The sequence below is a fragment of the Haliotis cracherodii genome, unplaced genomic scaffold (genome assembly GCF_022045235.1).
Source record: "Haliotis cracherodii isolate W230 unplaced genomic scaffold, xgHalCrac1.p SCAF_25, whole genome shotgun sequence".
Classification (NCBI taxonomy): Eukaryota; Metazoa; Mollusca; class Gastropoda; order Lepetellida; family Haliotidae; genus Haliotis; species Haliotis cracherodii.
The window spans coordinates 6,725,387-6,752,072 of record NW_027266281.1 but is presented as its reverse complement, the minus strand read 5'-3'; the positions used below and the strand labels follow the sequence as shown (position 1 = coordinate 6,752,072).

Genomic DNA, 26,686 nt, shown 5'->3' with positions numbered 1-26,686 from the left:
CTATTAACTGACGAGTCCCGTTCTCACCTCAGCCACAGCGATGGACGGATTCGAGTGTACCGACGTCGAGGTGAACATTTCGCCAATCATTGTGTCATGGAAAAAGATCGGTTCGGGGGCAGCAGCGTTATGGTATGGGGTGGGATTACAGAAACACAGAGGACCCGTTTGATATTGGTTTGAGGGAAATCTCAATGACTGCAACGAGATCATCGGCCCTGTTGTTCTACCGTATTTGCGTCGTCATGGCCCAGGCATTATCTTTCAACATAACAACGCCCGGCCTCATACTGCTCGACTTGTTCAGGATTATCTTCAACAAAACATCGTGAATGTCATTCCCTGGCCGGCTCGCTCACCTGATCTCTAACCAATCGAGCACATGTGGGATGAGATGGATCGGCGCCTTCGACGTCAACCACGTGTTTCACAGACACTCCAGGATCTTCGAAACATGCTCCAGCAGATATGGACTTTGTGTGACACCTGGTCTATTCCATGAGACGAAGATGTGATGTTTGCATCGCAACCAGAGGTGGACACACACGCGTTTGATTTGTAAATTGACATTTTTGCATGTTCATGTGTTTTTTGTATGAAATCACGCATTTTCTGAGTGAGTTGAGTGAGTGAATATGGTTTTACGCCGCTTTTAGCAATATTCCAGCAATATCACGGCGGGGGACACCAGAAATGGGCTTCACACATTGTACCCATGTCGGGAATCGAACCCGGGTCTTCGGCGTGACGAGCGAACGCTTTAACCACTAGGCTACCCGACCGCCGCCGCATTTTCTGAAGTCAGTATGGCACTTTAAACCATTTGAACATTTACAGGAGTCTTTTATCTGTTGCAAACCGAAAATGTTTCAGATTTGGTAAAAAACATACCTTTGCATTAAATCTTATTCAATGTGACAAGGACTTTTGTTGTTCGGTATGTATGTGGACTGATAGGCACGGCTATTGACGCCATGAAACGGACCTTAGTTGACAGAGAATGAATACGCATTTCATAAATGCCATACTTGGACTTGTCAAAAGTCATATTTATTGTAGCATGACAATTACATGTCAACGTAATGTTTTCGTAATCGGTTATTTAGGTCCATGAAAAAAAATAATATGCTTTCCCTCCTCCAATGATCGTCCCTTTCAAGATAAATGATCTTTATGTTATAACTATCAATCACACACACACACGCATGCACACACACACACGCATGCGCGCGCACACACACAAATCCTTGAGTATTTATAACTGGAGTCTCGAAACTCTGTGGAGTAAGGGCTTACAATTGCAAACGGATGTCTCTTATCTGTCTGTGCCATCACCTAACTGCCCTCAGCACCCTTGCCAAGCCTGTCCTCACACTGAACCTATGTAGCAAGTAGAAGATGTACACAAACACCCACAGGGCGAAGGGTACAAGTCATGGACAGGACTTGGTATAACAGATAGTTATCAACATTGATATGCACCATGTGATACAAGTATTGCTATTATTATGGTCTGTAGAGGAGATGCAGATTTTCTTTGCATGAACATTTAGTAAATGGAAATGATTATTTGTGGATCTAGTAGAATTTTAGTGATATTTGGTGTATAGAGAAGGCGTGTTGTGATATTAGTTTCATTTTCAGCTCTTTGCCAATTTTAGGTCGCTATCTCTATCTCTATTAATTACGCAATAAAGTCTTAAGTCCTTAGCAGAAACTCTGCTAACTTCACAACACGAATGGGATAAAACAGTCTTGATATTCTTATTTAATAACGAACATTTAAGTCTCTGAATATTTATGTTTATGCAACCTAATTTGGCACTTTTTCATCACAACCCCAAGTTAGGCCTCGAAAAACTAATACATATTTGAGAAATCTAAGATTTTAATACTAATATGCACGCGCATGCATTTTTCTTCATGAAGCAAATTTAGTTAAATAATGTGTATTGATAATTTAGCATAACATATACGGAAATCAACTAGTATTTCACACTTGAAAGATTCTATATTTTATCGAGTATAGTGCGCGGGTTTTCTACACAAATATATAGCTGTGTATTGGAGGAGACTATAATACAAGCCACAATGAGTTTTGATAAAAAAAAATTAAACACAAAGACATTCCCGTGTGCACATAACACCTGAAACACCATGTCAACAAATATTCACAAAAGTATGCAATATAATCCTCACAATGAGCCTGATGTGGCAAGAAGAAGATGTACACAAACACCCACAGGGCTAAGGGTACAAGTCATGGACAGATGTGAATTTACCAAAGTCTCACCGGTTATAAAGATTTGATACAAACTGACTTCCTACCTATTCAGTATGTACGTATGATTTCATCCTGTATGTGTGCATGGTGTGTATGATTAATTGGACATATGTATGTTTATAACATATGTGTGTGTGTGTGTGTGTGTGTGTGTGTGTGTGTGTGTGTGTGTGTGTGTGTGTGTGTGTGTGTGTGAATGTAAATGCAAACGTTAGTTTAAATGTAATCCATAATATAATCCTCTCTTTTATGATACTTTATAATTTGATACTCTATAACAAGATGAAGGGCAGATGTACCCGCGGATGTAGCAGGCTCAAAGCAATCCCTTATAAATTCACTCTGGGGTGATTTAAGCCCAGGTTTAGTTCACTCCTTTCTACAAGGCCCATAGCTCTCACTCCAGGCTCAGATAACTCCGCGTATTCGTGTAAGATTCAGATGTGACATCAATCGCTCGTTACAATTCTGAAAATTTGTTTTACACTAAAAAGTGTCAGATCTCTCAAATAGATAAAACTCCCTTTGATTCAACCTTAATCTTTTGTCTAATAATAATAATAATCATACGAGGGTTATGTCAAAATTCGACACATGAAAATAATAAGAAGCGTCGATACAACTGGGTACACACACACAGAAAATACGTGTTAGAGTGAGTGAGTATAGCTTTAGCTGTACAGATAAGAAGTGACTTGTAGTATGATAATAGTTTCCCAGATGTGTTGATCCCGATTGTGAGTAAATTCAGTTTCAGTCCAAAATTAAATGATATCATATCTGTTTCGTCTTGCGTTTCGAAATCAGCATATTTTTAACGTTAAGTGAGTCAATGAGAGCAGAGAAAAACGCATTTCTTTCTGATATAAGTATTTAACAATGACAAATAATGTGGTTGTCATAGTCGAACATATGCCTATTTCAGTGCTTGCATTATTTCGAATGTTTACAGCGTGATGAGACTTTCACACAAAGTTGTTAGGCAGGTCAGTATTCCAGGTACAGAAAAACAATTGCCAAAGTACAAAGTATGTAAATTTCGTATGAATTATTTTAGAACGAGACATGCCAGAGATTTTTTATTGCATTTCTGAGCCATAATTGTTCTTCGTATATGCAAATAGTATCATTAAAAATATTTCTCCATTTATATTTTGGAGGGAAAGTACTGTGTGGAACTTATGTACAAAGGTAGCTACCCGAATTGTATTTATCAAGTGTTGGTTTAAGTTCTTTACAGATTGTCTTTATTGTGACAGTGCTGGCAATGGTCGCACACAAAACAAAACAAGATTTGCAAAGTTTTTACAGTAAAGGTTGCTTGAACGACCAAGAAATAAAGGTTTGCATTTATCAATATATGCAGTAATTGTCTAAAGACCAAGGTTCGCAAAAGTGGATTCTGAAGCAGATCTTTTTATCAATATCCTTTACAGTGCGTGCAAAATATCATTGTGTGCCTTCAAATAGATTGGTATGTTGTCCCTTGATGTCAAAGGTAATTGACATGCATAAATGATGGTTTTGTGTATTATTCTGAGCTACATTTTCACGCTTGAAATTGGATTAAGATGATAACTATTTAACCTTAAAGATATTAGGGAGTTAATATTTTGCTCTGCTTTATGACTGTCCTTTTCAATTCTTGTTTTACAAGAAAGATTATACATACGTTAAGAGTAATCCACCATATACCATAGAATCAAGAATCAGTTGTAGTAATGTGTGCATCACTAAGTTTACAGTGAAAGTTACGCCCCTTGCGTTTCGCTTTGTTGAACACAATTATCGCATTTATATTAGGTGATAACCTTGGGGCATATGTATGTACAATATCAAGGGATCTTTGAAAGCCCGTTGTTGGTATGTAAACAAGTGAAGTATCGTCAACAAGCAAGATTTGTGGAATACCCTTACCATATGTACGAATGCCACATTGTGCTTGTCTAAGGGTTGTAATGATTCCATTTATTAAAACAAACAAAAAAGATCCAAAGATTACTCTGCCTTAGCCAACACCTTGTTGAACCAGATGTCTGTTTGTTCACCTTGGTAGGAAATAGAAGCACAACTATTTACTAAACAATGATCCACCAATTCCCATGTATTACCTCTAATGCACAGTTCATGTGGGTTGAAACAGTCTTCTTCGTGCCATATTCTTTCAAATGCTTTTTTATTATTTAAAAAATACAGCTTAAACTACAAGGTGTCTTTGTATGTTGTACTGAATGCCTTCGGTTAAACTAAACACTGACTAGTTCCATGTCCTATCTAAACCAATCTGTAAAATATCAGGGACATACTTAGTTAAACCTACACATTTTTTTTCTATACTTTTGAACATTTTCGTACAGACATAACATGTATCTACGTGTTACATGTATATGACGTGTACATGGACCATTTAAAACCTATTCGCGTCTGGCTTTCAAGGCATGTATAACGGTAAAATGGTAACTTTTGTTTGTTAAGCATCTGTGTGTGTCAAAACACGTGTTGTTTTAAAGGGAAATATAAATATAAAGTTGTCTGTTCAGGTAACTAATTTTAACTATTGCTTCCTGAATAAACTATTATTTAAAACATTAGCTGTGTGATTCTGGGTGTCAAATTGCCATGTCAAAGTAACCCAGACATTACAGGCATACAACTATTATTCTCCCTTCGAAAACAACTATTGTTGTAGAAATATGAAACCCCATTGCCAGAGAATAACTTCGATTTTCCAACGAAACAGGCTCCATTTGGCGCAGTAGGTAACCAAATTATATAAATGGATTGCTGAAATTCAATGATGATGCCAGGTGTTCGCACAAAGGGTAAGTCTTTGCCGCAGATGAAGTTATGACGCAAGCTCTTAGAATTCTTGATTGCAAGCTCGGGCGTTGGCAATATATCATGTGTAAATTGTGTGGACATGTAGAACGCATTTACAGAGAGTATTGAACGGTTTCCTCACACAAAGTCAATTTAATTGGGGATTTTAATGCCCGGACATATAATCTATGCGAGTACGAAATTCTTGACGAATACATAATTGAAGTGTTTCAATTGGATATTGATGAAATGAGATCAGAACTTAACCGTGAATCTGTGTTCCATGAACAGGACAAAACAAGAATAAATAACTTTGGCTATAAATTTATTAAAATCTGTTAAAAAATAAATAGAGGTTATCACGCGAGTGTGTTTGTGGATGTTAAATATCCTGCATTAGGAATAAACATTGTATTTAGCGAGCCTTGGCTTCTGTGTTTCAAAATCGCTTTCCTTCTCTCACAAACATTACCGAAACATGCGCGCATTAACATTTATTACGTCACATGGTAAGTGATGTGTCAGTCGGACAGTGACAGTAGCCAATATAGTTCCAACTGAAATCTGTTTCTTACACAGTGGCGAAGGAACATATACGCAAAACAACAATTGTTTTTAATTGCCCTTTCGCGGCAATCCATCAGTCTGTCCGCTAGAGTAGCTGCCCTTTGTCAAAGGGAAGCTACTCTAACCCTAGTCTATCAGACGTCACGGCCACGGTCAGACGTTGACAGTCGGTCTGTCCTGTCATAACGTTAAGAAGTGTAGTCAGATGGTAAATTCTGACTCGATCGCCGAATGACGAGGGCGATGCCATGTTTGTTTATAAACCTTTGAAAGTAGTCCCTACTTGACCTTTGAAAGTAGTCCCTACTTGACCTTTGATACTTGCATCTCTATCCGCATATGACCCCAACTGATATCGTTTTTATCCGTTGGCTTTATCCTGCTGAGAAACCTACCCATTATATGATAAATCTGTTTATTGGTAATGGCAGGCTAGGAAATGATAAAATGCTAGGTAAAACTGCTTGTAAAGATAAAAGTGTCCGATTCTAATGTAACTGACCTCTCACCTCTCTATTCAGACGTGCACGCGACACTCGTCAAGGGTCAATACATGTAAAGGCCTACCGTGCATCTATACAAATGCAACTAACAAACTTAAACATAACATCCTCGATGAATCGGATATATACGCAAAAAAAATATTTGGAACAGATAAATAATCTGATGAAGACTGTGCATGAAGCACAGGAACAAAACAAGGATTCAAAGGGATTTTATTTGCTTGTATATCAAGAAATGGCATCACACTGTGGTAAGACATTTTAGTATTAGTCTTATTTAGCGATACTCAATTTTGATTGCAAAGATCATTAGATTCCTATAATCAATATTGCTTACAATGGAAGTTAAATGTTAATATCCTTTGGAAGTGGCCCAGTCGAATCAACCAAATCAATCTTTTATTTTGAGGAAAATATACTGGAAATCGTTGAAAATTACACATATTTCAGTATAAATCTTTTCAGAAATAAACACTTTGTGTTTTGTATGAAATCACTAAGAACAAACGCGACAAATGTAATGTACTGCCTAATGAAATGAGCACGAAATATTAACCTACCATTAGATTGTCGATTGAAGGCGATTGATGTGGTGGTAGTGCCAATCCCTCTCTTCTGTTCCGAAATATGAGGTTTTGAAGTTTTGAAATAATAGAGAAAATGTAATTGAAAGTTTTAAAAAAAGCAATTGGTCTGAGGAATTCAAAATCCAGTTTTATGGTTTATGGGGAACTTGGCAGTGAATCACTCAAAACTAAATTACATTAACAGATGATCTCCTTAGTTAACGCATTTTAACGGACCCACAAAGTTATCTAATATGTCATATAATTACAGAATATTTGATACAAGACAATGATGCAAATGGATAGCATCTATACTGAACCGCAAAAGTATCTCGTGTTCTTCGCCATGTGCATTGATGACTGCCGCACAACTTCAATACATGGAATGGATGAGGCGGATGATGAAGGCCATAGGAACGCCTGACGCAGTTCAACTTCAGTTGTCGGTCTTGGTCGGACGTCATTCAGCTGTCTTTGAATCTCGTCCCACAGGTGCTCAATGGGATTTAAATCGGGACTGAGGGAAGGCCACTGCATGGTTCTGATGCCCTTCTGCTGGAGGAAGTTTCTTGTTGCTTTCACAGTGTGGGTACGGGCGTTATCATGCTGAAACCCGTGGTTGCGGCAGCGAAATGAGGTATGGCGTGTGGCCTCAAGACTTGATCAATTACCGAGCTGCTGTGACACCATTGCCTCTTACTTGACCAATGTTCTGGAAGACCACAGGACCGACCCTCTGTGCAAGAACTATTCCATCCCACACCATGATGCTCGGACCACCCCACGAGTTTCTCACAACAACAGGAGCATCCGAATGGCATGACCCATGGCGTCGCCAGACTCTCTCTCTCTCTCTGCAATCTGCTGTTGAGATATAGTAACGGCTCTCGTCTGAGAAGAGGACTCTTTTCCAGTGCTGGTGGCGCCAATTCTGGTGCTGTGTTGCCAACTGAAAACGGTCCCGGCGATGACATGGTGTCAGAATCGGTCCTCGGTGTGGCCTGTGACAGTGGAAGTGTCTGCTCGTCAATAGTCGATGCACAGTGTCCGCACTGATGTGTCGCTGGTGTGTCCCCATGGCTTGTAGAGCACGTTCCACAGCAGTAACAAAGCGATCTTGAAGATGCTGTCGCACAATCTGACGATCATGACGTCCGGTCGTGACCCTTGGTCTTCTACTACGTGGTCGGTCATCTGTAGTGTTGGTGGTCTGGTACCGTTGCTGGAGCCTGTATATGGTCCTTACGTGGACTTGAAATGCATTTGCTACTTGCTTGGCGGTTTGTCCAGCTTGCAATCGTCCAAGGGCTTGGTGTCGCTGATTTCTTGTCTATCTCTGGCATGCGGTAGCAATTCCATCACGAATAAATGTTATCCGATCTTGGTAACACGTTAGTAAGTGACAAGAATTCGCAGTCTATGATATGTCGATTCAATTCATATTTTATAGTGCTTGAGCTATCAGAAACCTATGATCGTGGTTCGAATCCCGGTTCGCACCGATAATGTTTTTAGGCTTGTCAGCACCATACCGCTCGGTTTCACCCAAGTGGTAAACGTCTAAGACCTGCAAACTCTTTGCATTCAAGAATACAGTGGCCATAACTTTCTTCACTGATCTTGGTGAATTTCTTTGATGCTGCCGCAAAAGTGGAATGGTGACTCGGGATCATAGCAGTAGACTCATGTTTTCATACCTGCTACTAAACGCTTTTCGAATTTGACGAAATCCTCCTCAATAAAATATACATTTTCTCTGGCAAAGACAGTTCAGAGTGCGGCCATGGCATTACATGGATGTTTTGCTGTTGGAGAAATGGGGTCACATTCCTGGCACGATGAGCACGTGCAGGATCTGGTGCAATGATGTCCCAATAGTATTGGCCTACGATTCAGCCATGGACAATAAGGTACGCAGGCCGGCCAGTCATTGTGATACCACCCTACAACATTTTGGACCCATTTTGGACCCAAACCCTGTACAGCTTTAACGACCATAAAACGCTCATTAGGACGTCTCCAAAAACACTTTTACGTGCAGTAAGTTAGGGGATGACACATATGGGCATGTGCTCTTTCTCCAGTTGCAATATGTCCCTTATCCGAATGCAATTTTCAACCAATATCTTAATGCAATCGTTCTGACTAAAACGTCCTGGGTTGAAGTTGTAGCCCTTGGGCGTATAGAGCGGTGTCTATCATCGACGTTATGGGCATGTTGTTATCGGGCCACAATCTGCTGATGACAGATTGAGAAACGTGCAGCGCTATAGGTAAGTAGACGTTCAGCACATTGCAAACATCGCAAAGATCAATCTTAAAGATAACATTGTTTGATCAAGTGCTCTTTCTCAAGAAAACAATAATATGATGGTGAATCTGGCATACCACCCCTTACACGTGATGTCCGAGAAAACGTGCTTCATGACTGTCACCCCAAGTAACATTGCATGAAAAGTTGTCATTTTGATATCTGGGTAACTTTTGTCAAAAGTTTCTAAAATTTAATATTACCTTGTCCGGAAAAATAAAATTTAATGATAAAAAAAATGAAGCACATGACAATGTAACCGATCGCCCAAACGCATCACGGCAACGGCCATGGTAACCCGATGCACGTGAGTTCCGTGCAAATTGAAATGCACATGCGTTCCCCCATTTCCTGCCCTATTTAAATCCACCCAGATCGGATAACATTCATTCGTGATGGAACTGCTACCGCATGCCAGAGATAGACAATAAATCAGCGACACCAAGCCTTTGGACGATTGCAAGCTGGACAAACCGCCCACCAAGTAGCCAATGTATTTCAAGTCCACGTAAGGACCATATACAGGCTCCAGCAACGGTACCAGACCACAAACACTACAGATGACCGACCACGTAGTGGAAGACCAAGGGTCACTACCCGACGTCATGATCGTCAGATTGTGCGACAGCATCTTCAAGATCGCTTTGTTACTGCTGCGGAAACTGCTTGACAGAGCATGGAGTTACACCAGCGACACATTAGATCGGACACCGTGCATCGACGATTGAAGAGCAGACACCTCCACTGTCACAGGAGGTAAGTACACAGTGGGACACCTTGGGTAAGTAGCCAGTCGGACACCCTGGGTATGTACACAGTTGGACACCTGCTGTAAGTAGACAGTAGGACACCCGGGGTAAGAAGACACTGAGACACCTTAGGGAAGTAGCCAGTGAGACACCTGGAGTAAGTAGCCAGTGGGGTACCTTGGGTAAGTAGACAGTAGGACACCTTGGGTAAGTACAGAGTTGGACACATGGGGTAAGTAGACATAGACAGTTGGACACCTGAGGTAAGTAGACAGTGGGACACCTGGGATAAGTAGACAATCGGACACCTGGGGTAAGTAGACAGTGGGGCAGCTTGGTTAAGTAGCCAGTGGGACACCTGAGGTAAGTAAACAGTTGAACACCTGTGGTAAGTAGCCAGTGGGACACCTTGGGTCAGTAGACAGTGGGACACCTTGGGTCAGTAGCCAGTGAGACACCTGGGATAAGTAAACAGTTGGACACCTGAGGTATGTAGCCAGTGGGGCAGCTTGGTTAAGTAGACAGTGGGGCAGCTTGGTTAAGTAGCCAGTGGGACACCTGAGGTAAGTAAACAGTTGAACACCTGTGGTAAGTAGCCAGTGGGACACCTTCGGTCAGTAGACAGTGGGACACCTTGGGTCAGTAGCCAGTGAGACACCTGGGATAAGCAAACAGTTGGACACCTGAGGTATGTAGTCAGTGGGGCAGCTTGGTTAAGTAGACAGTGGGGCAGCTTGGTTAAGTAGCCAGTGGGACACCTGAGGTAAGCAAACAGTTGGACACCTGAGGTATGTAGCCAGTGGGGCAGCTTGGTTAAGTAGACAGTGGGACAGCTTTGGTAAGTAGCCAGTAGGACACCAGATCTAAGTAGCCAGTGGGACACCTGATGTAAGTAGCCAGTGGGACACCTGATGTAAGTAGCCAGTGGGACACCTGATGTAAGTAGCCAGTGGGACACCTGATGTAAGTAGCCACTGGGACACCTGATGTAAGTAGCCAGTGGGACACCTGATGTAAGTTGCCAGTGGGGCACCTGGTGTCAATAGCCAGTGAGATACCTGGGATAAGTAGACAGTGGGACACCTGATGTAAGTAGCCAGTGGGACACCTGGGGTAAGTAGACAGAAGGACACCTTGGGTAAGAAGCGACTGGGACACCGGAGGTAAATAGATATTAGGACACCTGGGGTATGTAGCCATTGTGACACCTGGGGTAAGTAGACAGTAGGACACCTTTGGTAAGTAGCCAGTGGAACACCTGATGTAAGTAGACAGTCGGACACCTGGGGTAAGAAGCCAGTGGGGCACCTGGGGTCAGTAGCCAGTGAGACACATGGGGTAAGTTAACAGTCGGACACCTGGTGTCAGTAGCTAGTCGGACACCTGAGGTAAGTATCCAGTGGGACAACTGGTGTCAGTTGCCAGTGAGACACCTGGTGTCAGTAGCCAGTGAGACACCCGGGAAGAGCAGACACCTCGGGGTGGGACACCTGAGGTAAGTAGACAGTGGGGCGCCTGAGGGACGTAGACAGTGGGACGCCTGAGGTAAGTAGAAAGTGGGACGCCTGAGGTAAGTAGCCAGTGAGACGCCTGAGGTAAGTAGCCAGTGAGACGCCTGAGGTAAGTAGCCAGTGAGACCCCTTGGGTAAGTAAATAGTCGGACACCTCGGGTAAGTAGCTAGTGGGATACCTGGCGTAAGTAGATAGTGAGACGCCTGAGGTAAGTAGACTCTGGGATACCTGGGGTCAGTAGCCAGTCAGGAATAAGTGATCGTAGCTGTTGATGTCCCATACTACAGTATTTAGGAGCTTAGTGTTGTTGTTGATGTCACATGTGTCTCATACTACAGTAGTAAGGGCTTTAGCCAGGAGTGAGTGTTGTTGTTGTTGTTGTTGTTGACATCACATGTGTCTCATACTACAGTAGTTAGAAGTTTAGCCAGGAATGTGTGAGTGAATGTTGTTAACGAAGTCACATGTCTCTCATACAGCAGTAGTTAGGTATTTAGCCAGAAGTTAGTGTTGTTGTTGATGTCACATGTGTCTCATACAACAGTAGTTAGGTATTTAGCCAGGAATGTATGAGTGAATGTTGTTAACGAAGTCACATGTCTCTCATACTGCAGTAGTTAGGTATTTAGCCAGGAGTTAGTGTTGTTGTTGATGTCACTTGTGTCTCATACTACAGTAGTTAGGGGTTTAGCCAGGAGTGAGAGGGTGAGTGAGTGAGTGAGTGAGGGAGTCTTATTGTTGATATCTTATGCGTCTCATACTGAAGTAGTTAGGGGTTTCGCCAAGAGTGAGAGAGTGTTGTTATTGATGTCACATGTGTCTCATACTACAGTAGATAGGGGTTTAGCCAGGAGTGAGTGTTGTTGTTGATGTCACATGTGTCTTATACTAGAGTAGTAAGGGGTTTTGTCAGGAATGAGTGAGTGGTGTTATAGTTGTAATCACATGTGTCTTATACTAGAGTAGTTAGGGGTTTAGCCAGGAGTGAGTGAGTGTTGTTATTGATGTCACATGTGTCTCATACCACACTACTGTGTGATATTTTGAGAAATCATGGAGGTTCAAGAGGTGATCTGGGGCAATTTCCACTCCGCCCGATAAGCTGCTGCGTGACATCCATCTGCAGATGTTCATACGGATTAAGAACCTCTTTGGAGCTTGCAAAAGGCACTGGTACCGCAACATGTTTCAGTGCCCTTAATTCTTTTTCTAAACTGTTTTCCTCTTTTTGTCAAATGGATTGATGTACTTCATGGTGTGGCTCTGGTTGTGTTTGAGGCAGAGGGTCTTTTTGTGTCTCAGGCAGAGATTTATTTTGCGAGGCAAAGGGTTCAATTGAATCTCGGTCTGTGTTTCAGAAGAAGCAGATTCTTCACAAATGGAAAACAAGAGAGTTTGTTTGTCTGAGACCCAGGATATGGCTGTCTGGCAGTCATTGTCTACTTTGCTGATAGAAGAGGATGCTGTGGTAGAATAAGATTTCGAGTAAGGATTTGGTGGTTTCTTAGCGTCAGAAAATGACATGTTATTCGTGTACATTATTGTATTGATTTTGCTTTCTCTTTCAAATTCGGTCATGATTTGGAAGGTGACATGTGCTCACCATTGCAGTTTGCACCCTTAATAACATTTGTGCAACCGGTGCTGTCATGTTTTTCACTAAACCGGGAGCCAACTGGAGAGTTTCTACATAATTCGGCACCATGCCCAAATCTCTGACATTTGAAGCAATGGAGTGGACTTGGTACAAAAATATTCAGGTTGAAATAGCTGGCTTTGGTAGATTTTGGAAATTTTGAAAATGTGAAAAGGTGAGTATTGGTTTTAATGATCTTGTCATGTTCTTTTCTGCTGAATCGTTTAACTGCGATAACACCTTAAGGCTTTATCTCTGCCACAATTTCCTCCTCAGACATGTCTGACAGACATTTGGAATGATCCCGGACAATACCTTTGCATGAATTCGAAGATTTGTACTCAGAGACAATAATCTCTGTATGTGTAAAGTAATGTGCGTTGAGCAGATTTATAGATTGTTGTCTCCTAGCACATTCCACCAGTATCGAGCCACTACGGAGACGAGTGACGTTTTTGACGTCACCACAAATTCCCTCTATTGCCTTTGAAATAACAAAAGGGTTGACCTTGAGTTGGTTGTCATCTATTCTTTCCACAACCAGAAATCGTGGCAATGAGTCTGGATTTTGTCCGATATGATGATAAAACAGCATCTGTTTCTACATGTCTTTGTTTAGTTTTGGAACGAGAATCAGCGGATTGTGGGTTAGACATGATGAAAGAAAGAAGATTTGACATCCCTGGTCCCCTCTCGCCATCGAATGTCAACAAGGATGGTGTTGCAGTGGAAGCCAGGCTGCAACACCAGGGCTACAGGAATGCTATGCTCCAGAAATAAAGACATGAAAAGCTATGAAGACTAAAAGAAGTAATGTCAGGCCCGAAGTGGTGTGTTGGGCTCAAGGAACACCTGTTCCTGGCTCCAGTGCCCTCGACCATCAAAATCCCGTCCTCCACCGACACAGGAGCGCAACCCACGGCAAAAGGGTTGCCCAATATAGTCGCCTCGTCCAACAAGCAATGGGGTGCTGAGGACACATCTACCCCTGGTTCACACGGGAGGAAGAGCGATTATCGCATCCTAATTACCTGGACTGTGCAGAATCTCCGACCAGAGCGTACGAAACCATTTAAGATAAGCAGAAAGACGTCCTGTGCGACGCATCATATTGAGTCGATAACATCGTCAACAACGACTGCATTGGTATCGTCAACACAGGGTATGGCCTCAAATGCGATGGAGAGATTTCTGATTCACCGACGAATCATGATTTCTCCTCCATCGAGGGGATGGAAGAGCATGGGTCTACAGACGTCGGGTAGAACGTTAAGCCGGAAACTGCGTACAGGAAGTGGAAAGGTTTGATGAGGGTGGCGTTATGATATGGGCGGCTATCTTTCGCCATGACAGGACAGATTTGCTTCATATCCAGGGCAATCTTACCGCTCAACGATACATCAACAAAATTCTCCAACCACCCGTCCTCCCAAATGCAGCCAACGTCAACAGTGTATTCCAGCAGGACAACGCACGACTGCATACAGCACGGATCACAAGAGCCTATCTACACAACAACAACATTAATGTTCTCCCCTGGCCCTCCAGATCCCCGGATTTTAACCCGATAGATCACCTGTGTGATGATTCGGATAGACGACTACGACAACGTCAATCACAACCCAAGACATTGCAGCAGTTGGCTTTTGCGTTGCAGGCCGAGAAGGCTACCATTCCCCAGGATGTGATTCTCATGCTCGCCTCTTCCATTGGCAGGAGATTTCAGGCCACTATCGATTCCAACAGGGGACATGTGCGTTATTGATGGTAGCTGACCTTCACCTTAGACTTTTCCGATAACTGAGCTGACTACAATCACTAAGTGTTCTCTCCACAACATTTTGGCTCAATACCTTGAACGGTTCCTCGTATAAATGTATACTTGTTTGAAGAGTATATATTAAATTCACTAATTGGTGATAATACCTTTGACTATTGTGATTACCGCGTCCTTGGTATCAAAGATAATATTCTGAAAAAAAGTTTTCCATCCTGTTTTTTGTTGTGGATTCACATGCATACCCGTTTGCACGAGCTGGCCTTTTTGCCAAACACTTGAGTCCCGAGCTCCACAGTAACTGTGCGCAAAGGAAATGTCAAGAGTTATATTTCTCAGTCTTGTGTTGTTGTGTGTCAGCATGTACGTCGCTGACACCAGTTTGGCCACATCCTGTCCACAGATATCAAAAGCAGGGAAAGGATAGTTGTTAATATGACTTTAACATGTGGGAGTTATCACTGAAAAAAAGAACTAGCGTCAAGCGATTACTGACATTCTGAAAGAAGACCATTCTGGGAATAGTATCAGCGGACATGTTCCAGGTGAAGTTGACAGCATGAAAGCGGGTATTCATGATACAAAGACACAACTTCGCTCAGCGGCATGACAGTTCAGACATGTTGAAAGGGAAGGAGACACTTACAAAGAGAGTCTTGAAAATTACGTCGCCAGCAGATCAATGACGTCCATAGTTTACAGCTGCAGCTGAATGAGACGGTAGCTGCTCTACGTGATTCAAAGATAATGAACACTGCTCTAAGGAGGATTTGATGACGTTGAATACAAGATGTGTGATGAGAGAAGAGACAAAAGCGCGCATCTATGATGAACAATAATTAATACAGGGACGGCTTGCAGGAAATGCAGCAAAAGTTAAGAACTGATATTCAGTTTAAACATTTAACTAAATCAGACGATTGAGGATTTACATGGTTCAAAGCAAAGAATTACTGGTCTTACAGAGGACATGATGACATTGAATACCAGCTGTGTGGTGAGAGAAGATATAAAAGAGAGCGATGTTATTGAAACGTCGCTGGCTACATCTTCATTCTTGCAGGTGTCATTGACAATCGCCTTCTCCGGTTCCTGGTGCTGCAGGTGAGACTTTTAGCAGATATTTCTTATGATTATGGAAACGGTTTTGTCGGTTAATTTACTATCGCCTCTGTTAACATTCAAGGCGAAAGCTGTTTGAAATCTATTATGTCCTTGGAATAAAACCTAAATGTTTGTCTGGAATTTCAAACAGTATATTGAATATATACAAAGGCAACGCCTTCCTCTGCCTTTAGAAATGTGTCTAAACTTTCTGTGTTTTAATGTGAAGACAGTAAATTAAGCTTATTTCAAAGTTATTTTTAGCATTTAAAATGACAACATACAGCATACAGAGCATATCGACATGGGTTTAGAAGGTATGTCAACATAGGGCAGCATAAGGCTAACAGGGCATGTTAACATCGGTTTGAAAGAACATGTCAGCAAAGGGTTTACTTGGCATGTCAACATAGGGTTTACTTGGCATGTCAACATAGGGTTTACTTTGCATGTCAACATAGGGCTTATAGGGCATGTCAACAAAGGGTTTACTTGGCATGTCAACATAGGCTTTACTTGGCATGTCAACAAAGGGTTTACTTGGCATGTCGACATAGGGTTTATTTGGCATGTCAACATAGGGCTTAGAGGGCATGTCGACATAGGGTTTACTTGGCATGTCAACATAGGGTTTATTTGGCATGTCAAGATAGGGCTTAGAGGGCATGTCAACATAGGGCTTATAGGGCATGTCAACAAAGGGTTTACTTGGCATGTCAACATAGGCTTTACTTGGCATGTCAACATAGGGTTTACTTGGCATGTCAACATAGGGTTTACTTGGCACGATAACATAGGGTTTACTTAGCATGTCAACATAGGGCTTAGAGGATATGTCAACATAGGGCTTAGAGGGCATGTCAACATAGGGCTTAGAGGGCATGTCAACATAGGGCTTAGATGGCATGTCAATATAGGGTTTACTTTACATGTCAACATAGGGTTTACTTGGCATGTCAGCATAGGGCTTAGAGGGCACGTCGACATAGGGCTTAGAGGGCATGTCAATATAGGGTTTACTTTACATGTCAACATAGGCTTTACTTGGCATGTCAACATAGGGTTTACTTGGCATGTCAACATATAGCTTAGAGGGCATGTCGACATAGGGCTTAGAGGGCATGTCAATATAGGGTTTACTTTACATGTCAACATAGGATTTACTTGGCATGTCAACATAGGGCTTAGAGGGCATGTCGACATAGGGATTAAAGGGCATGTCAATATAGGGTTTACTTGGCATGTCAACATAGGGCTTAGAGGGCATGTCAACATATGGCTTAGAGGGCATGTCAATATAGGGTTTACTTGGCATGTCAACATAGGGTTTACTTGGCATGTCGACATAGGGCTTAGAGGGCATGTCAATATAGGGTTTACTTGGCATGCCAACATAGGGTTTACTTGGCATGTCAGCATAGGGTTTACTTGGCATGTCAACATAGGGCTTAGAGGGCATGTCGACATAGGGATTAAAGGGCATGTCGACATAGGGCTTAGAGGGCATGTCAATATAGGGTTTACTTTACATGTCAACATAGGGTTTACTTGGCATGTCAACATAGGGCTTAGAGGGCATGTCAACATATGGCTTAGAGGGCATGTCAATATAGGGTTTACTTGGCATGTCAACATAGGGTTTACTTGGCATGTCGACATAGGGCTTAGAGGGCATGTCAATATAGGGTTTACTTGGCATGCCAACATAGGGTTTACTTGGCATGTCAGCATAGGGTTTACTTGGCATGTCAACATAGGGCTTAGAGGGCATGTCGACATAGGGATTAAAGGGCATGTCAATATAGGGTTTACTTGGCATGTCAACATAGGGCTTAGAGGGCATGTCGACATAGGGCTTAAAGGGCATGTCAATATAGGGTTTACTTTACATGTCAACATAGGGTTTACTTGGCATGTCAACATCGGGTTTACTTGGCATGTCAACATAGGGCTTAGAGGGCATGTCAACTTAGTCTTTACTTGGCATGTCAACATAGGGTTTACTTGGCATGTCAACATAGGGTTTACTTGGCATGTAAACATAGGGCTTAGAGGGCTTGTCAACATAGGGCTTACTTGGCATGCCAACATAGGGTTTACTTGGCATGTCAGCATAGGGTTTACTTGGCATGTCAACATAGGGCTTAGAGGGCATGTCGACATAGGGATTAAAGGGCATGTCGACATAGGGCTTAGAGGGCATGTCAATATAGGGTTTACTTGGCATGTCAACATAGGGTTTACTTGGCTTGTCGACATAGGGCTTAGAGGGCATGTCAATATAGGGTTTACTTGGCATGCCAACATAGGGTTTACTTGGCATGTCAGCATAGGGTTTACTTGGCATGTCAACATAGGGCTTAGAGGGCATGTCGACATAGGGATTAAAGGGCATGTCAATATAGGGTTTACTTGGCATGTCAACATAGGGCTTAGAGGGCATGTCGACGTAGGGCTTAAAGGGCATGTCAATATAGGGTTTACTTGGCATGTCAACATAGGGTTTACTTGGCATGTCAACATCGGGTTTACTTGGCATGTCAACATAGGGCTTAGAGGGCATGTCAACATAGGGTTTACTTGGCATGTCAACATAGGGTTTATTTGGCATGTCAACATAGGGCTTAGAGGGCATGTCAACATAGGGTTTACTTGGCATGTAAACATAGGGCTTAGAGGGCTTGTCAACATAGGGCTTAGAGGGCATGTCAATATAGGGTTTACTTTACATGTCAACATAGGGTTTACTTTACATGTCAACATAGGGTTTACTTGGCATGTCAACATAGGGTTTACTTTACATGTCAACATAGGGTTTACTTGGCATGTCAACATAGGGCTTAGAGGGCTTGTCAACATAGTCTTTACTTGGCATGTCAACATAGGGCTTAGAGGGCATGTCTACGTGGGGTTCGCAGGTTTAGATGCCTCGATTGTAGTTATAATTTTGCTCCTTTGACATACACTGTTAAACAGTAATAATCGGAAAGAAAAAGTTAGGAGCTACATGTAAATGCATAAGTGTAGAGAAAAAGTGTCATGTCATCCTACCTACCTACCCACCCATCCACCCACCTGCCTGCCTACCAGCGTGAAAGGACGACCACAGTCATGTCAACCGCATCCCAAATACCCGGACTGTGCAGACTCTCCGACCGAGACCATTTAAGAGCAGAAGGTCTCCGAGAACGACTACTGACATTTACTCCGTAAGAGAAGTTGTTTTCAGGTATAGCATATTTTATCGAATGTGTGGCTTGGCGGTTTGGCGGGAGATAGAATAAAAAACTCTGTGCAGATTTTTGTGTAGACAATTGTCGTATACATGCACGCCCGTTTTGACAAAAAAACTGTTGATGTTTTTTTATGTGACATTGCTAAAAGTTTCGTGTTAATGGGCTAACTACCTGACCGTGTAAATCAGTTTCCAAAACCATTTCACATTTTGTCGCAAAAGGAGATTTAAAAAGTGTCCACAACATCTAAATGTGATTTGACGCCATAATGTAAACAAATTGTGTCAAGGACACATGTGGTAACTCGGCCCCAGTTTCTGTCAATGAAACACGCGGTAGAGAAATAATACAACCACTTCAAATATCCATTTAACTTGATGATAACTATAGTTGACGAGTTAACCAGTTATGGACTGAATGCACTGTAAAGTTCGCTTTGCTTTTCTTTTCTTTGAAACCGGGATAATGGCGTTATGATTGCTTTGCTGAAATAGTGAATATCGTTTGTCTAATGTACATGTACATGGAACATGTTCTGATTGTGCAAGATAATTATTGATAACTATTTATGAATGTATATACAATGTAATATAAAATCACCTCCGAAAATGGAATATGTTATCATTACACGATATGGTTCGTATTTCCAACATTTTGCATTTGGTTTGAAATGTAATGAAGATTACATTCACAAATTATTGATGTTTAGTGAACTCTTGATTACCATATGACATTCTATCGCATCATTAACTTGTGTATGCTGTAGCTGTTGTGCTAGGAAAGGGTAAACACGTTGTTGTTGTTATTTTTCAATGGCGTTACAATCTGCAATTTTATTTGTATAACCTGAGGACTTAGTTAAGCATTCAGGATTTTTACAGCTGTCCTTGATAGGACTATTCCCGATTAAAATTTGTCAAAATTCTAATCAAGATCCTGTGATTCGTGGCGGTAAGTTCACAAATTTATTGAATCAAACAACAATCAGATATTGTTCAGGAAGCGTCCCGAATCAACCGTTTCCAGCCGAATTCCTCCCGATTCTCCCGTTGTCAATCCGAATCTGATCCGATTTGTATCTTCCGCTTGGTACAAAACGACCGAATCTGTCCCGACAGCGTCCCCATTCTCCCGATTCCGATCCGACAGAGATCAGACGGTGACCGGACAGTGAACCGACAAAGACGGTTCGCATTCGTCAAGATCTGGATGCAATCAGGACTCAATCGACAAGAAACGGCAATGAATAATTTCTCCAAATCATGCCCGATCATCACGACAGCGACCCGATCCACAGGACATTGTTACGATTTTGTCCGATACAGCAGAATCTGCCACGACATAGTCACGATCGTAACCCGACTAGACAAAATCGGCTGGGTTTCCCGAATGTTACGGGACGCACCATACTGTCGACGTCGGGAGAGGTTTGGCCAACCTCTCTGGGCCTTCCCGATCCGCAGGACTTTTTTACGAACGTATACGACTGCGTTCAGACAATGATATGACATTCCAGATAACTGAGATTAGTAATCCGACTTTTTCACTGTTCGTGTCGTAGCGCTGTCTGATCTCAAACAGGAGCCATAATCGGCACTGTGTGAACGCAGCCTAATAGATGTTGGGTGATTGCCCGATTGTCGTTTGGAAAGTTTAGTGAGTGAGTGAGTGAGTGAGTGATAAATGCCTGGAATCATCATTAACGCTAGATGCACATATTTATCTCCCACAAGGAACGTGTACACTCGCGCGCTAGACGCTATCACAAATTACAGTCTTACATGTTTTTTTCTATAACATCTACCTACATCTAGTATTAAGTCCACCCTATGATAAAAAATACCCAGCCAATGCACACACTGTCACTATTGGAACGCCATTTCCTATATATAAATACAATTTTTGTGAAGGCCCTGATAGCTGCATATCGTATAAAATGCTCCCCGAAAACAGTGCCGAAAGGCGCGCAAAAGTACATGTATGCCAGATATCTCTTAGCCAGAGGATCAACACGGCGCAAAGATATTTTGATGCAATGTAATTAAGTACCTATCCTGTCAGAAAGCGCAAACATGTACCCCAGAACGTAAACCAAATTGTAAATTCAGAATCAGGATATAAGAACATGGCATGAGTACAAATATTTAGGTAATACATAAGTAGAAAAAGAAAAAAAAACAACAGAAATTCAAAGCAAAACTAATGATACGTTTTCACAACAATGACTTCCTATAACAAATGCTATTGCTATTAAGACACAATAGGTATTAGGTTGACATAATCGTAGTGGTATACATGATGTATGTTTAAAGTGTTTTCAGAATGGAATGGTATATAAACTGTTATCTTGGCACATGATAATATTTGCAACATATGTGTGTGTATTTTTGTGAGTGTGCATACTTCTCTATAAGATGTACCTCCCTTACGCTTAACGCCCTGTCAGTGTACTGCTGTTGATCAGGCTGTCGAAAAAGTTGTTTTCCTTCCAACACGAAACTGGGTCGGCGTTTCCCGCATAGCGATCTGTAAGTAAGGGAAGGCTGCGATGTGATGTGTGCGGGGAGCCACTGAGAAGTGTCGGTAAGCGTGAAGCAAGTGTGATAGCGAGATTGTGGTTACATAGACTTGCAGCTAGTCTCCATCACCAGATTCCATGGCTGTGGTCGGAGTTAACGCAACCCGCCCTTATCTCACCAGGTGTGAGGCCAACTTCTTGAGAGAATTATACTAATTTTGAAAAGTTTTTCAACTATTAATATCATGGGAAAAACATCTAGACTACATCTAGACTTTGTACACAAATGTCATGTAATTATATCTGTTCAAAGTGTACCCTATGGTTTGTGTACGAACACGAACTTCTATTGCGTGTGTCGTAACTGTTAGTATAAGTCTAATTTATCAAACTGAACAGTTTCAAGGCAAATGAACCCTGCTATCAAATCCCTTTATTTGTTTCGTTGTTAAACATATGAAGACACTCCCAACAATAATAGCCGTAGGAACGAGAGGCCTATATAATCACTCCAGTGTTTTGCCATTGTTCTGTGTATATGACGACAGCTACTCCAATGTTTTGCAATTGTTCTGTGAAAATGACGACAGCTACTCCAGTGTTTTGCCATTGTTCTGTGTATATGACGACAGCTACTCCAGTGTTTTGCCATTGTTCTGTGTATATGACGACAGCTACTCCAGTGTTTTGCAATTGTTCTGTGTATATGACGACAGCTACTCCAATGTTTTGCCATTGTTCTGTGTATATGACGACAGCTACTCCAGTGTTTTGCCATTGTTCTGTGTATATGACGACAGCTACTCCAATGTTTTGCCATTGTTCTGTGTATATGATGACAGCTACTTCAATGATTTGCCATTGTTCTGTGTATATGATGACAGCTACTTCAATGATTTGCCATTGTTCTGTGTATATGATGAGAGCTACTTCAATGATTTGCCATTGTTCTGTGTATATGACGACAGCTACTCCAATGTTTTGCCATTGTTCTGTGTATATGACGACAGCTACTCCAATGTTTTGCCATTGTTCTGTGTATATGACGACAGCTACTCCAATGTTTTGCCATTGTTCTGTTTATATGATGACAGCTACTCCAATGTTTTGCCATTGTTCTGTGTATATGATGATAGCTACTCCAGTGTTTTGCCATTGTTCTGTGTATATGACGACAGCTACTCCAGTGTTTTGCCATTGTTCTGTGTATATGATGACAGCTACTCCAGTGTTTTGCCATTGTTCTGTGTATATGACGACAGCTACTCCAGTGTTTTGCCATTGTTCTGTGTATATGACGACAGCTACTCCAGTGTTTTGCCATTGTTCTGTGTATATGACGACAGCTACTCCAGTGTTTTGCCATTGTTCTGTGTATATGACGACAGCTACTCCAATGTTTTGCCATTGTTCTGTGTATATGATGACAGCTACTTCAATGTTTTGCTATTGTTCTCGCTCTCATTTTCTTTGACATTGGAGGAGCACAACATCCCCATCACTTGTCTAATGTTTCATATGACAGAAGTCATCAGTTTAACCAGTAATGACGTCACAGGGCTTTTGAAAGGAATGCGTGATTGTTGTTGTTACTGATTAACACATGTGGCTGAAGTGAGTGAGTGAGTGTTGTTTTGCGATGCTTTTAGCAGTATTCCAGCAGTATCACGGCAGGGGACACCAGAAATGGGCTTCACGCATTGTACCCATGTCGGGAATCGAATCCGGTTCATCGGCGTGACGAGTGAACACTTTAACCACTAGGCTACCTGGCTGCCCCTAGTTGGAGGTCTAATCAGGAATGATTGAGTGTTGTTGTTGATGTCACATGTGTCTCATACTAGAGAAGTTAGGGGTTTAGCCAGGAGTGAGTGAGTGTTGTGGTTGATATCACATGTGTCTCATGCTAGAGTAGGTTGGGACTAAGCCAGGAGTAAGTGAGTGAGTGTTGTTGTTGATATCAAATGTGTCTCGAACTGCAGTAGTTGGGGGTTTAGCCAGGAGCGAGTGTTGTTGATGGCACATGTGTCTCATGCTAGAGTAGTTAGGGGCTTAGCTAGGAGTAAGTGAGTGAGTGTTGATGTTGTTGATGTCAAATATGTCTCGAACTGCAGTAGTTGGGGGTAGCTCAATAGCAGATGTTCTGGTTTATTTACAATAAACCTTATCTGAAGGTTGAGCAAGTCAAAGGAAAAGTGCCAACATCCTATACCGAGTTTCGTACAGGTCACTCTGACATCGGCTAAACACAATGTGAAGTCATCTGGCCGAAATCCATACCTTCTTGAAACATCTGATGCTCATTAATGTTTCCACAAATAACTAATATACAATTAACTAAATCTTAATGTACCAAAGTTAAAACGGGTCAAGCTGACATGCACGTCGATTATACATGTATGACTCGTCTAACAGGTGTGTTAGTGTGGCGCTACAATCCCACGCTCCTTACAGCGCAGAGTATTGATGAGTAGAGTAAGAGATGACCTTTTTATTATAGCATTCTGTATATAGAGGATTAATAACACAACCAACCTCAACATACAAACTTTGTCTCAGAGAAGCTCTAAAGGCTCAAAAGCAAAGCCCCAGTCTCTGATGATGAATAGAATCTAGTTTTTTAATCTCACGTTTACAACCTCCACCATGTACGATGGAGATGTAATCCTGTTTAGAGCGCTCTGCAGTTGGAGGAGGGTTTTCTGATCCCCTCCCCGATTTGAACCGGAAACGGCTTTCAATAGAGCAAGAGGCTTCAGGCATTTATTTTTAAGTAATTAATGTGTGGAGGAAAGGTTTAATTTTTGATTCACCCTTTTCTTTCTTTTTTTTTGATAGCTTTGACGTCATGAGGAAAGAAACTTACCTGATGTCCATATGTCATCAAAAATAACGAAAAGGGTGTAATGGGCGTTTGATGGACATTTAATTTTTCTTTCACCTTTTTCTTTCTTTTTTTGATGGCTTTTGTTCTGCATTTGCTGGTGCGAGGTTTTAGCAGATTTGGCTTCAGCAGAAGAAGAATTTAGAGTAAAAATAAGCTGCCTGGCGACGGCAAAGCTGATGTTTCGTTCTTGTTTAGTTTAAGAATTATGAATTCTGTTTGATAAACAGGGCAGAATTTGGAAGTGGCCATGCGTTGCCCATTTTTTTTTTAATCTTGAGGACAATCTGCACTTTCATTATCATCACCATAACGATGACAAACCATGGGGTGTGTGCGGGTTTTCGAACAATGTCCACTTTTTGACATTTAAAGCATCTGAGTGTATTGGGGACATACACCTCCACTCCGACGTTGACATAACCAGCATTTATTTAACTGGGAACAACTGACTAAACTTGATTTTTGTCCCGGCAATAGTCCTGAAACATTCCACCAGAAGAGCTCCACTGCGCAGACGTGTCACATTTTAACCTCCCCACAATGGCCATGAGCAGATCTGGATATACCGAAAGGGTTCAGTTTGATTGGTTCATGATATGTAGCTTCGATCACAAGGAATCAACATGAGTATTAGCCTTATCAGACGAACTTTTTTCCCAATGTCTTCGTCTAGAAACAGAATGATTGTTAGCCATGGTGAGAGAGGGAGGTTTTTTTTTGATGGGTGGGGGATTGGAGGGAGAAGGTATATGTGAGACTTCATGCGTCATAGAGACCTGGGTGTCTGCTACGGGTGAATCAAAGGTATATGTTGTACATTGGACATATAGACCCTGGTTTTGGGGATGGGTAATAAGTAAGTTCCACAGCGTGAGACCAACAGAAGTACTTTACGCACATTATTAATGTTAAGGGTTTGGATTGAGATAAGTTAATGTAAACAAGAAATCTTATATTTTTCAAGTTACTTCAATAGTAATAATACTCTCAACGCGAGACTCTTGTGGCAACATACTTGGTATGAAACACGATACTCTGTTGAAGTTGCCGCCTTATTTGCTGCTGTGGTACCACATGTACGCACAGGAATTTTCTGTCAGAGCATTCCCGAGTTGGCTTTATGTCAAACACGTGAGTCAGACTAGGTTCTATGTTTCGATCCAGCACCAACGCAGTCTTCTCATAACTGCGAAGAGCTGCATATCATCCCTACACGATGGAACTAACAAGAGTTGTATTCATCATTCTTGTGTCGTTGTGTGGTGTCAGAGACGTACATGCTGATACCAATTTGGCAGCCTTCTCTAGAAAACTAAACCTGCTGGACAGAACGATCCAGGCGTGGACAGGCACAGTTGCTGATTTGGGGACTGAAATGAGTAACAACTTTGACTTGCTGAAAGAAGAACTGACTAACACGTTCATCCCTGCCTTGATAAAGCCTCTAGTGAAGCAAGCGATTACTGGCATCCTGAAAGAAGAATACATTTGCAATATTATCAGCGGACGTGTTCTTGATGTAGTTAACAGCCTGAAAACTAGAGTACATAACACAAAGACACAACTTCGCTCAGTTAAACGACAGTTCAGAAAAGTTAAACGCGAAAGGGACTCTTACAAAGAGAGTCTTGGCAAACTACGAGGGGAGCTGACCAAAGACATCCATCGGGACTTTCAGGGAATACAGCAAAGGGTAAGTACAGACACTCACACACTTTACACATTCACCTATATCAGACCATAAAGTCTGGTATTTCTTATCAGAACCAGTCTATTTAATAAGCAAGGTGCTCTATGAATATTCATGAGCCTGTGTGTATTTGTTATCTATCACCTGTTGTTGTCAATGTTAATCTGCTGCTTATCACACCATGCCATGCATACATATATCTCATCGCTCGGTTGTTGTCACTCTAGCTTGATAACGGTGTTAGAATCTACATTGAAACGTCGCTATATGCAATAAACCAGAAGTTGTTATCCATAAATCTGTACGTTTTCCATCTCGAATGATGAATAATTCCATGTAAGGTAGTGCGTATTACGATGGAGCCATGACTCACACCGACAGGAATGTTTGTAGTAGCAATGCATATGGTGTTGATGTAATGAAGCAAAGAAGTTGTCGACTGTTTGGAAAACATGTTTGGAAAGCAGCAGCTAGCCTGGCTAAATTCCAAGTACTCTGAGGGTTTGGTGTCAGTTCACAAGCCCCC

At 41.8% G+C, this 26,686-nt stretch overlaps 2 protein-coding genes and 2 pseudogenes across 2 annotated transcripts; 2 read left to right on the top strand and 2 right to left on the bottom strand.

Annotated features, from left to right (window-relative positions):
- The first annotated feature begins 14,269 nt into the window (after positions 1-14,269).
- LOC139472687 (uncharacterized) lies at positions 14,270-15,858 on the top strand (annotated as a pseudogene).
- Positions 15,859-16,172: 314 nt separating this feature from the next.
- On the bottom strand, positions 16,173-16,736 carry LOC139472686 (uncharacterized). Its single transcript, XM_071255146.1, has one exon. The coding sequence runs from the start codon at positions 16,734-16,736 to the stop codon at positions 16,173-16,175; it is 564 nt and encodes a 187-aa protein (XP_071111247.1).
- A 1,062-nt stretch (positions 16,737-17,798) lies between these two features.
- LOC139472685 (uncharacterized) lies at positions 17,799-18,536 on the bottom strand. Its single transcript, XM_071255145.1, has one exon. It carries the CDS (start codon positions 18,534-18,536, stop codon positions 17,799-17,801), a length of 738 nt encoding a protein of 245 aa, XP_071111246.1.
- Positions 18,537-25,544: 7,008 nt separating this feature from the next.
- Positions 25,545-26,686, top strand: part of LOC139472684 (serine/threonine-protein phosphatase 6 regulatory ankyrin repeat subunit C-like) — a 47,072-nt pseudogene continuing 45,930 nt past the window's right edge.

Bases quoted from the DNA above. Each gene is read 5' to 3' on its own strand.
- LOC139472686 (XM_071255146.1), bottom strand. From the start codon at position 16,736: ATGCCATCTAAGCCCTATGTTGACATGCCCTCTAAGCCCTATGTTGAC.
- LOC139472685 (XM_071255145.1), bottom strand. From the start codon at position 18,536: ATGCCCTCTAAGCCCTATGTTGACAAGCCCTCTAAGCCCTATGTTTAC.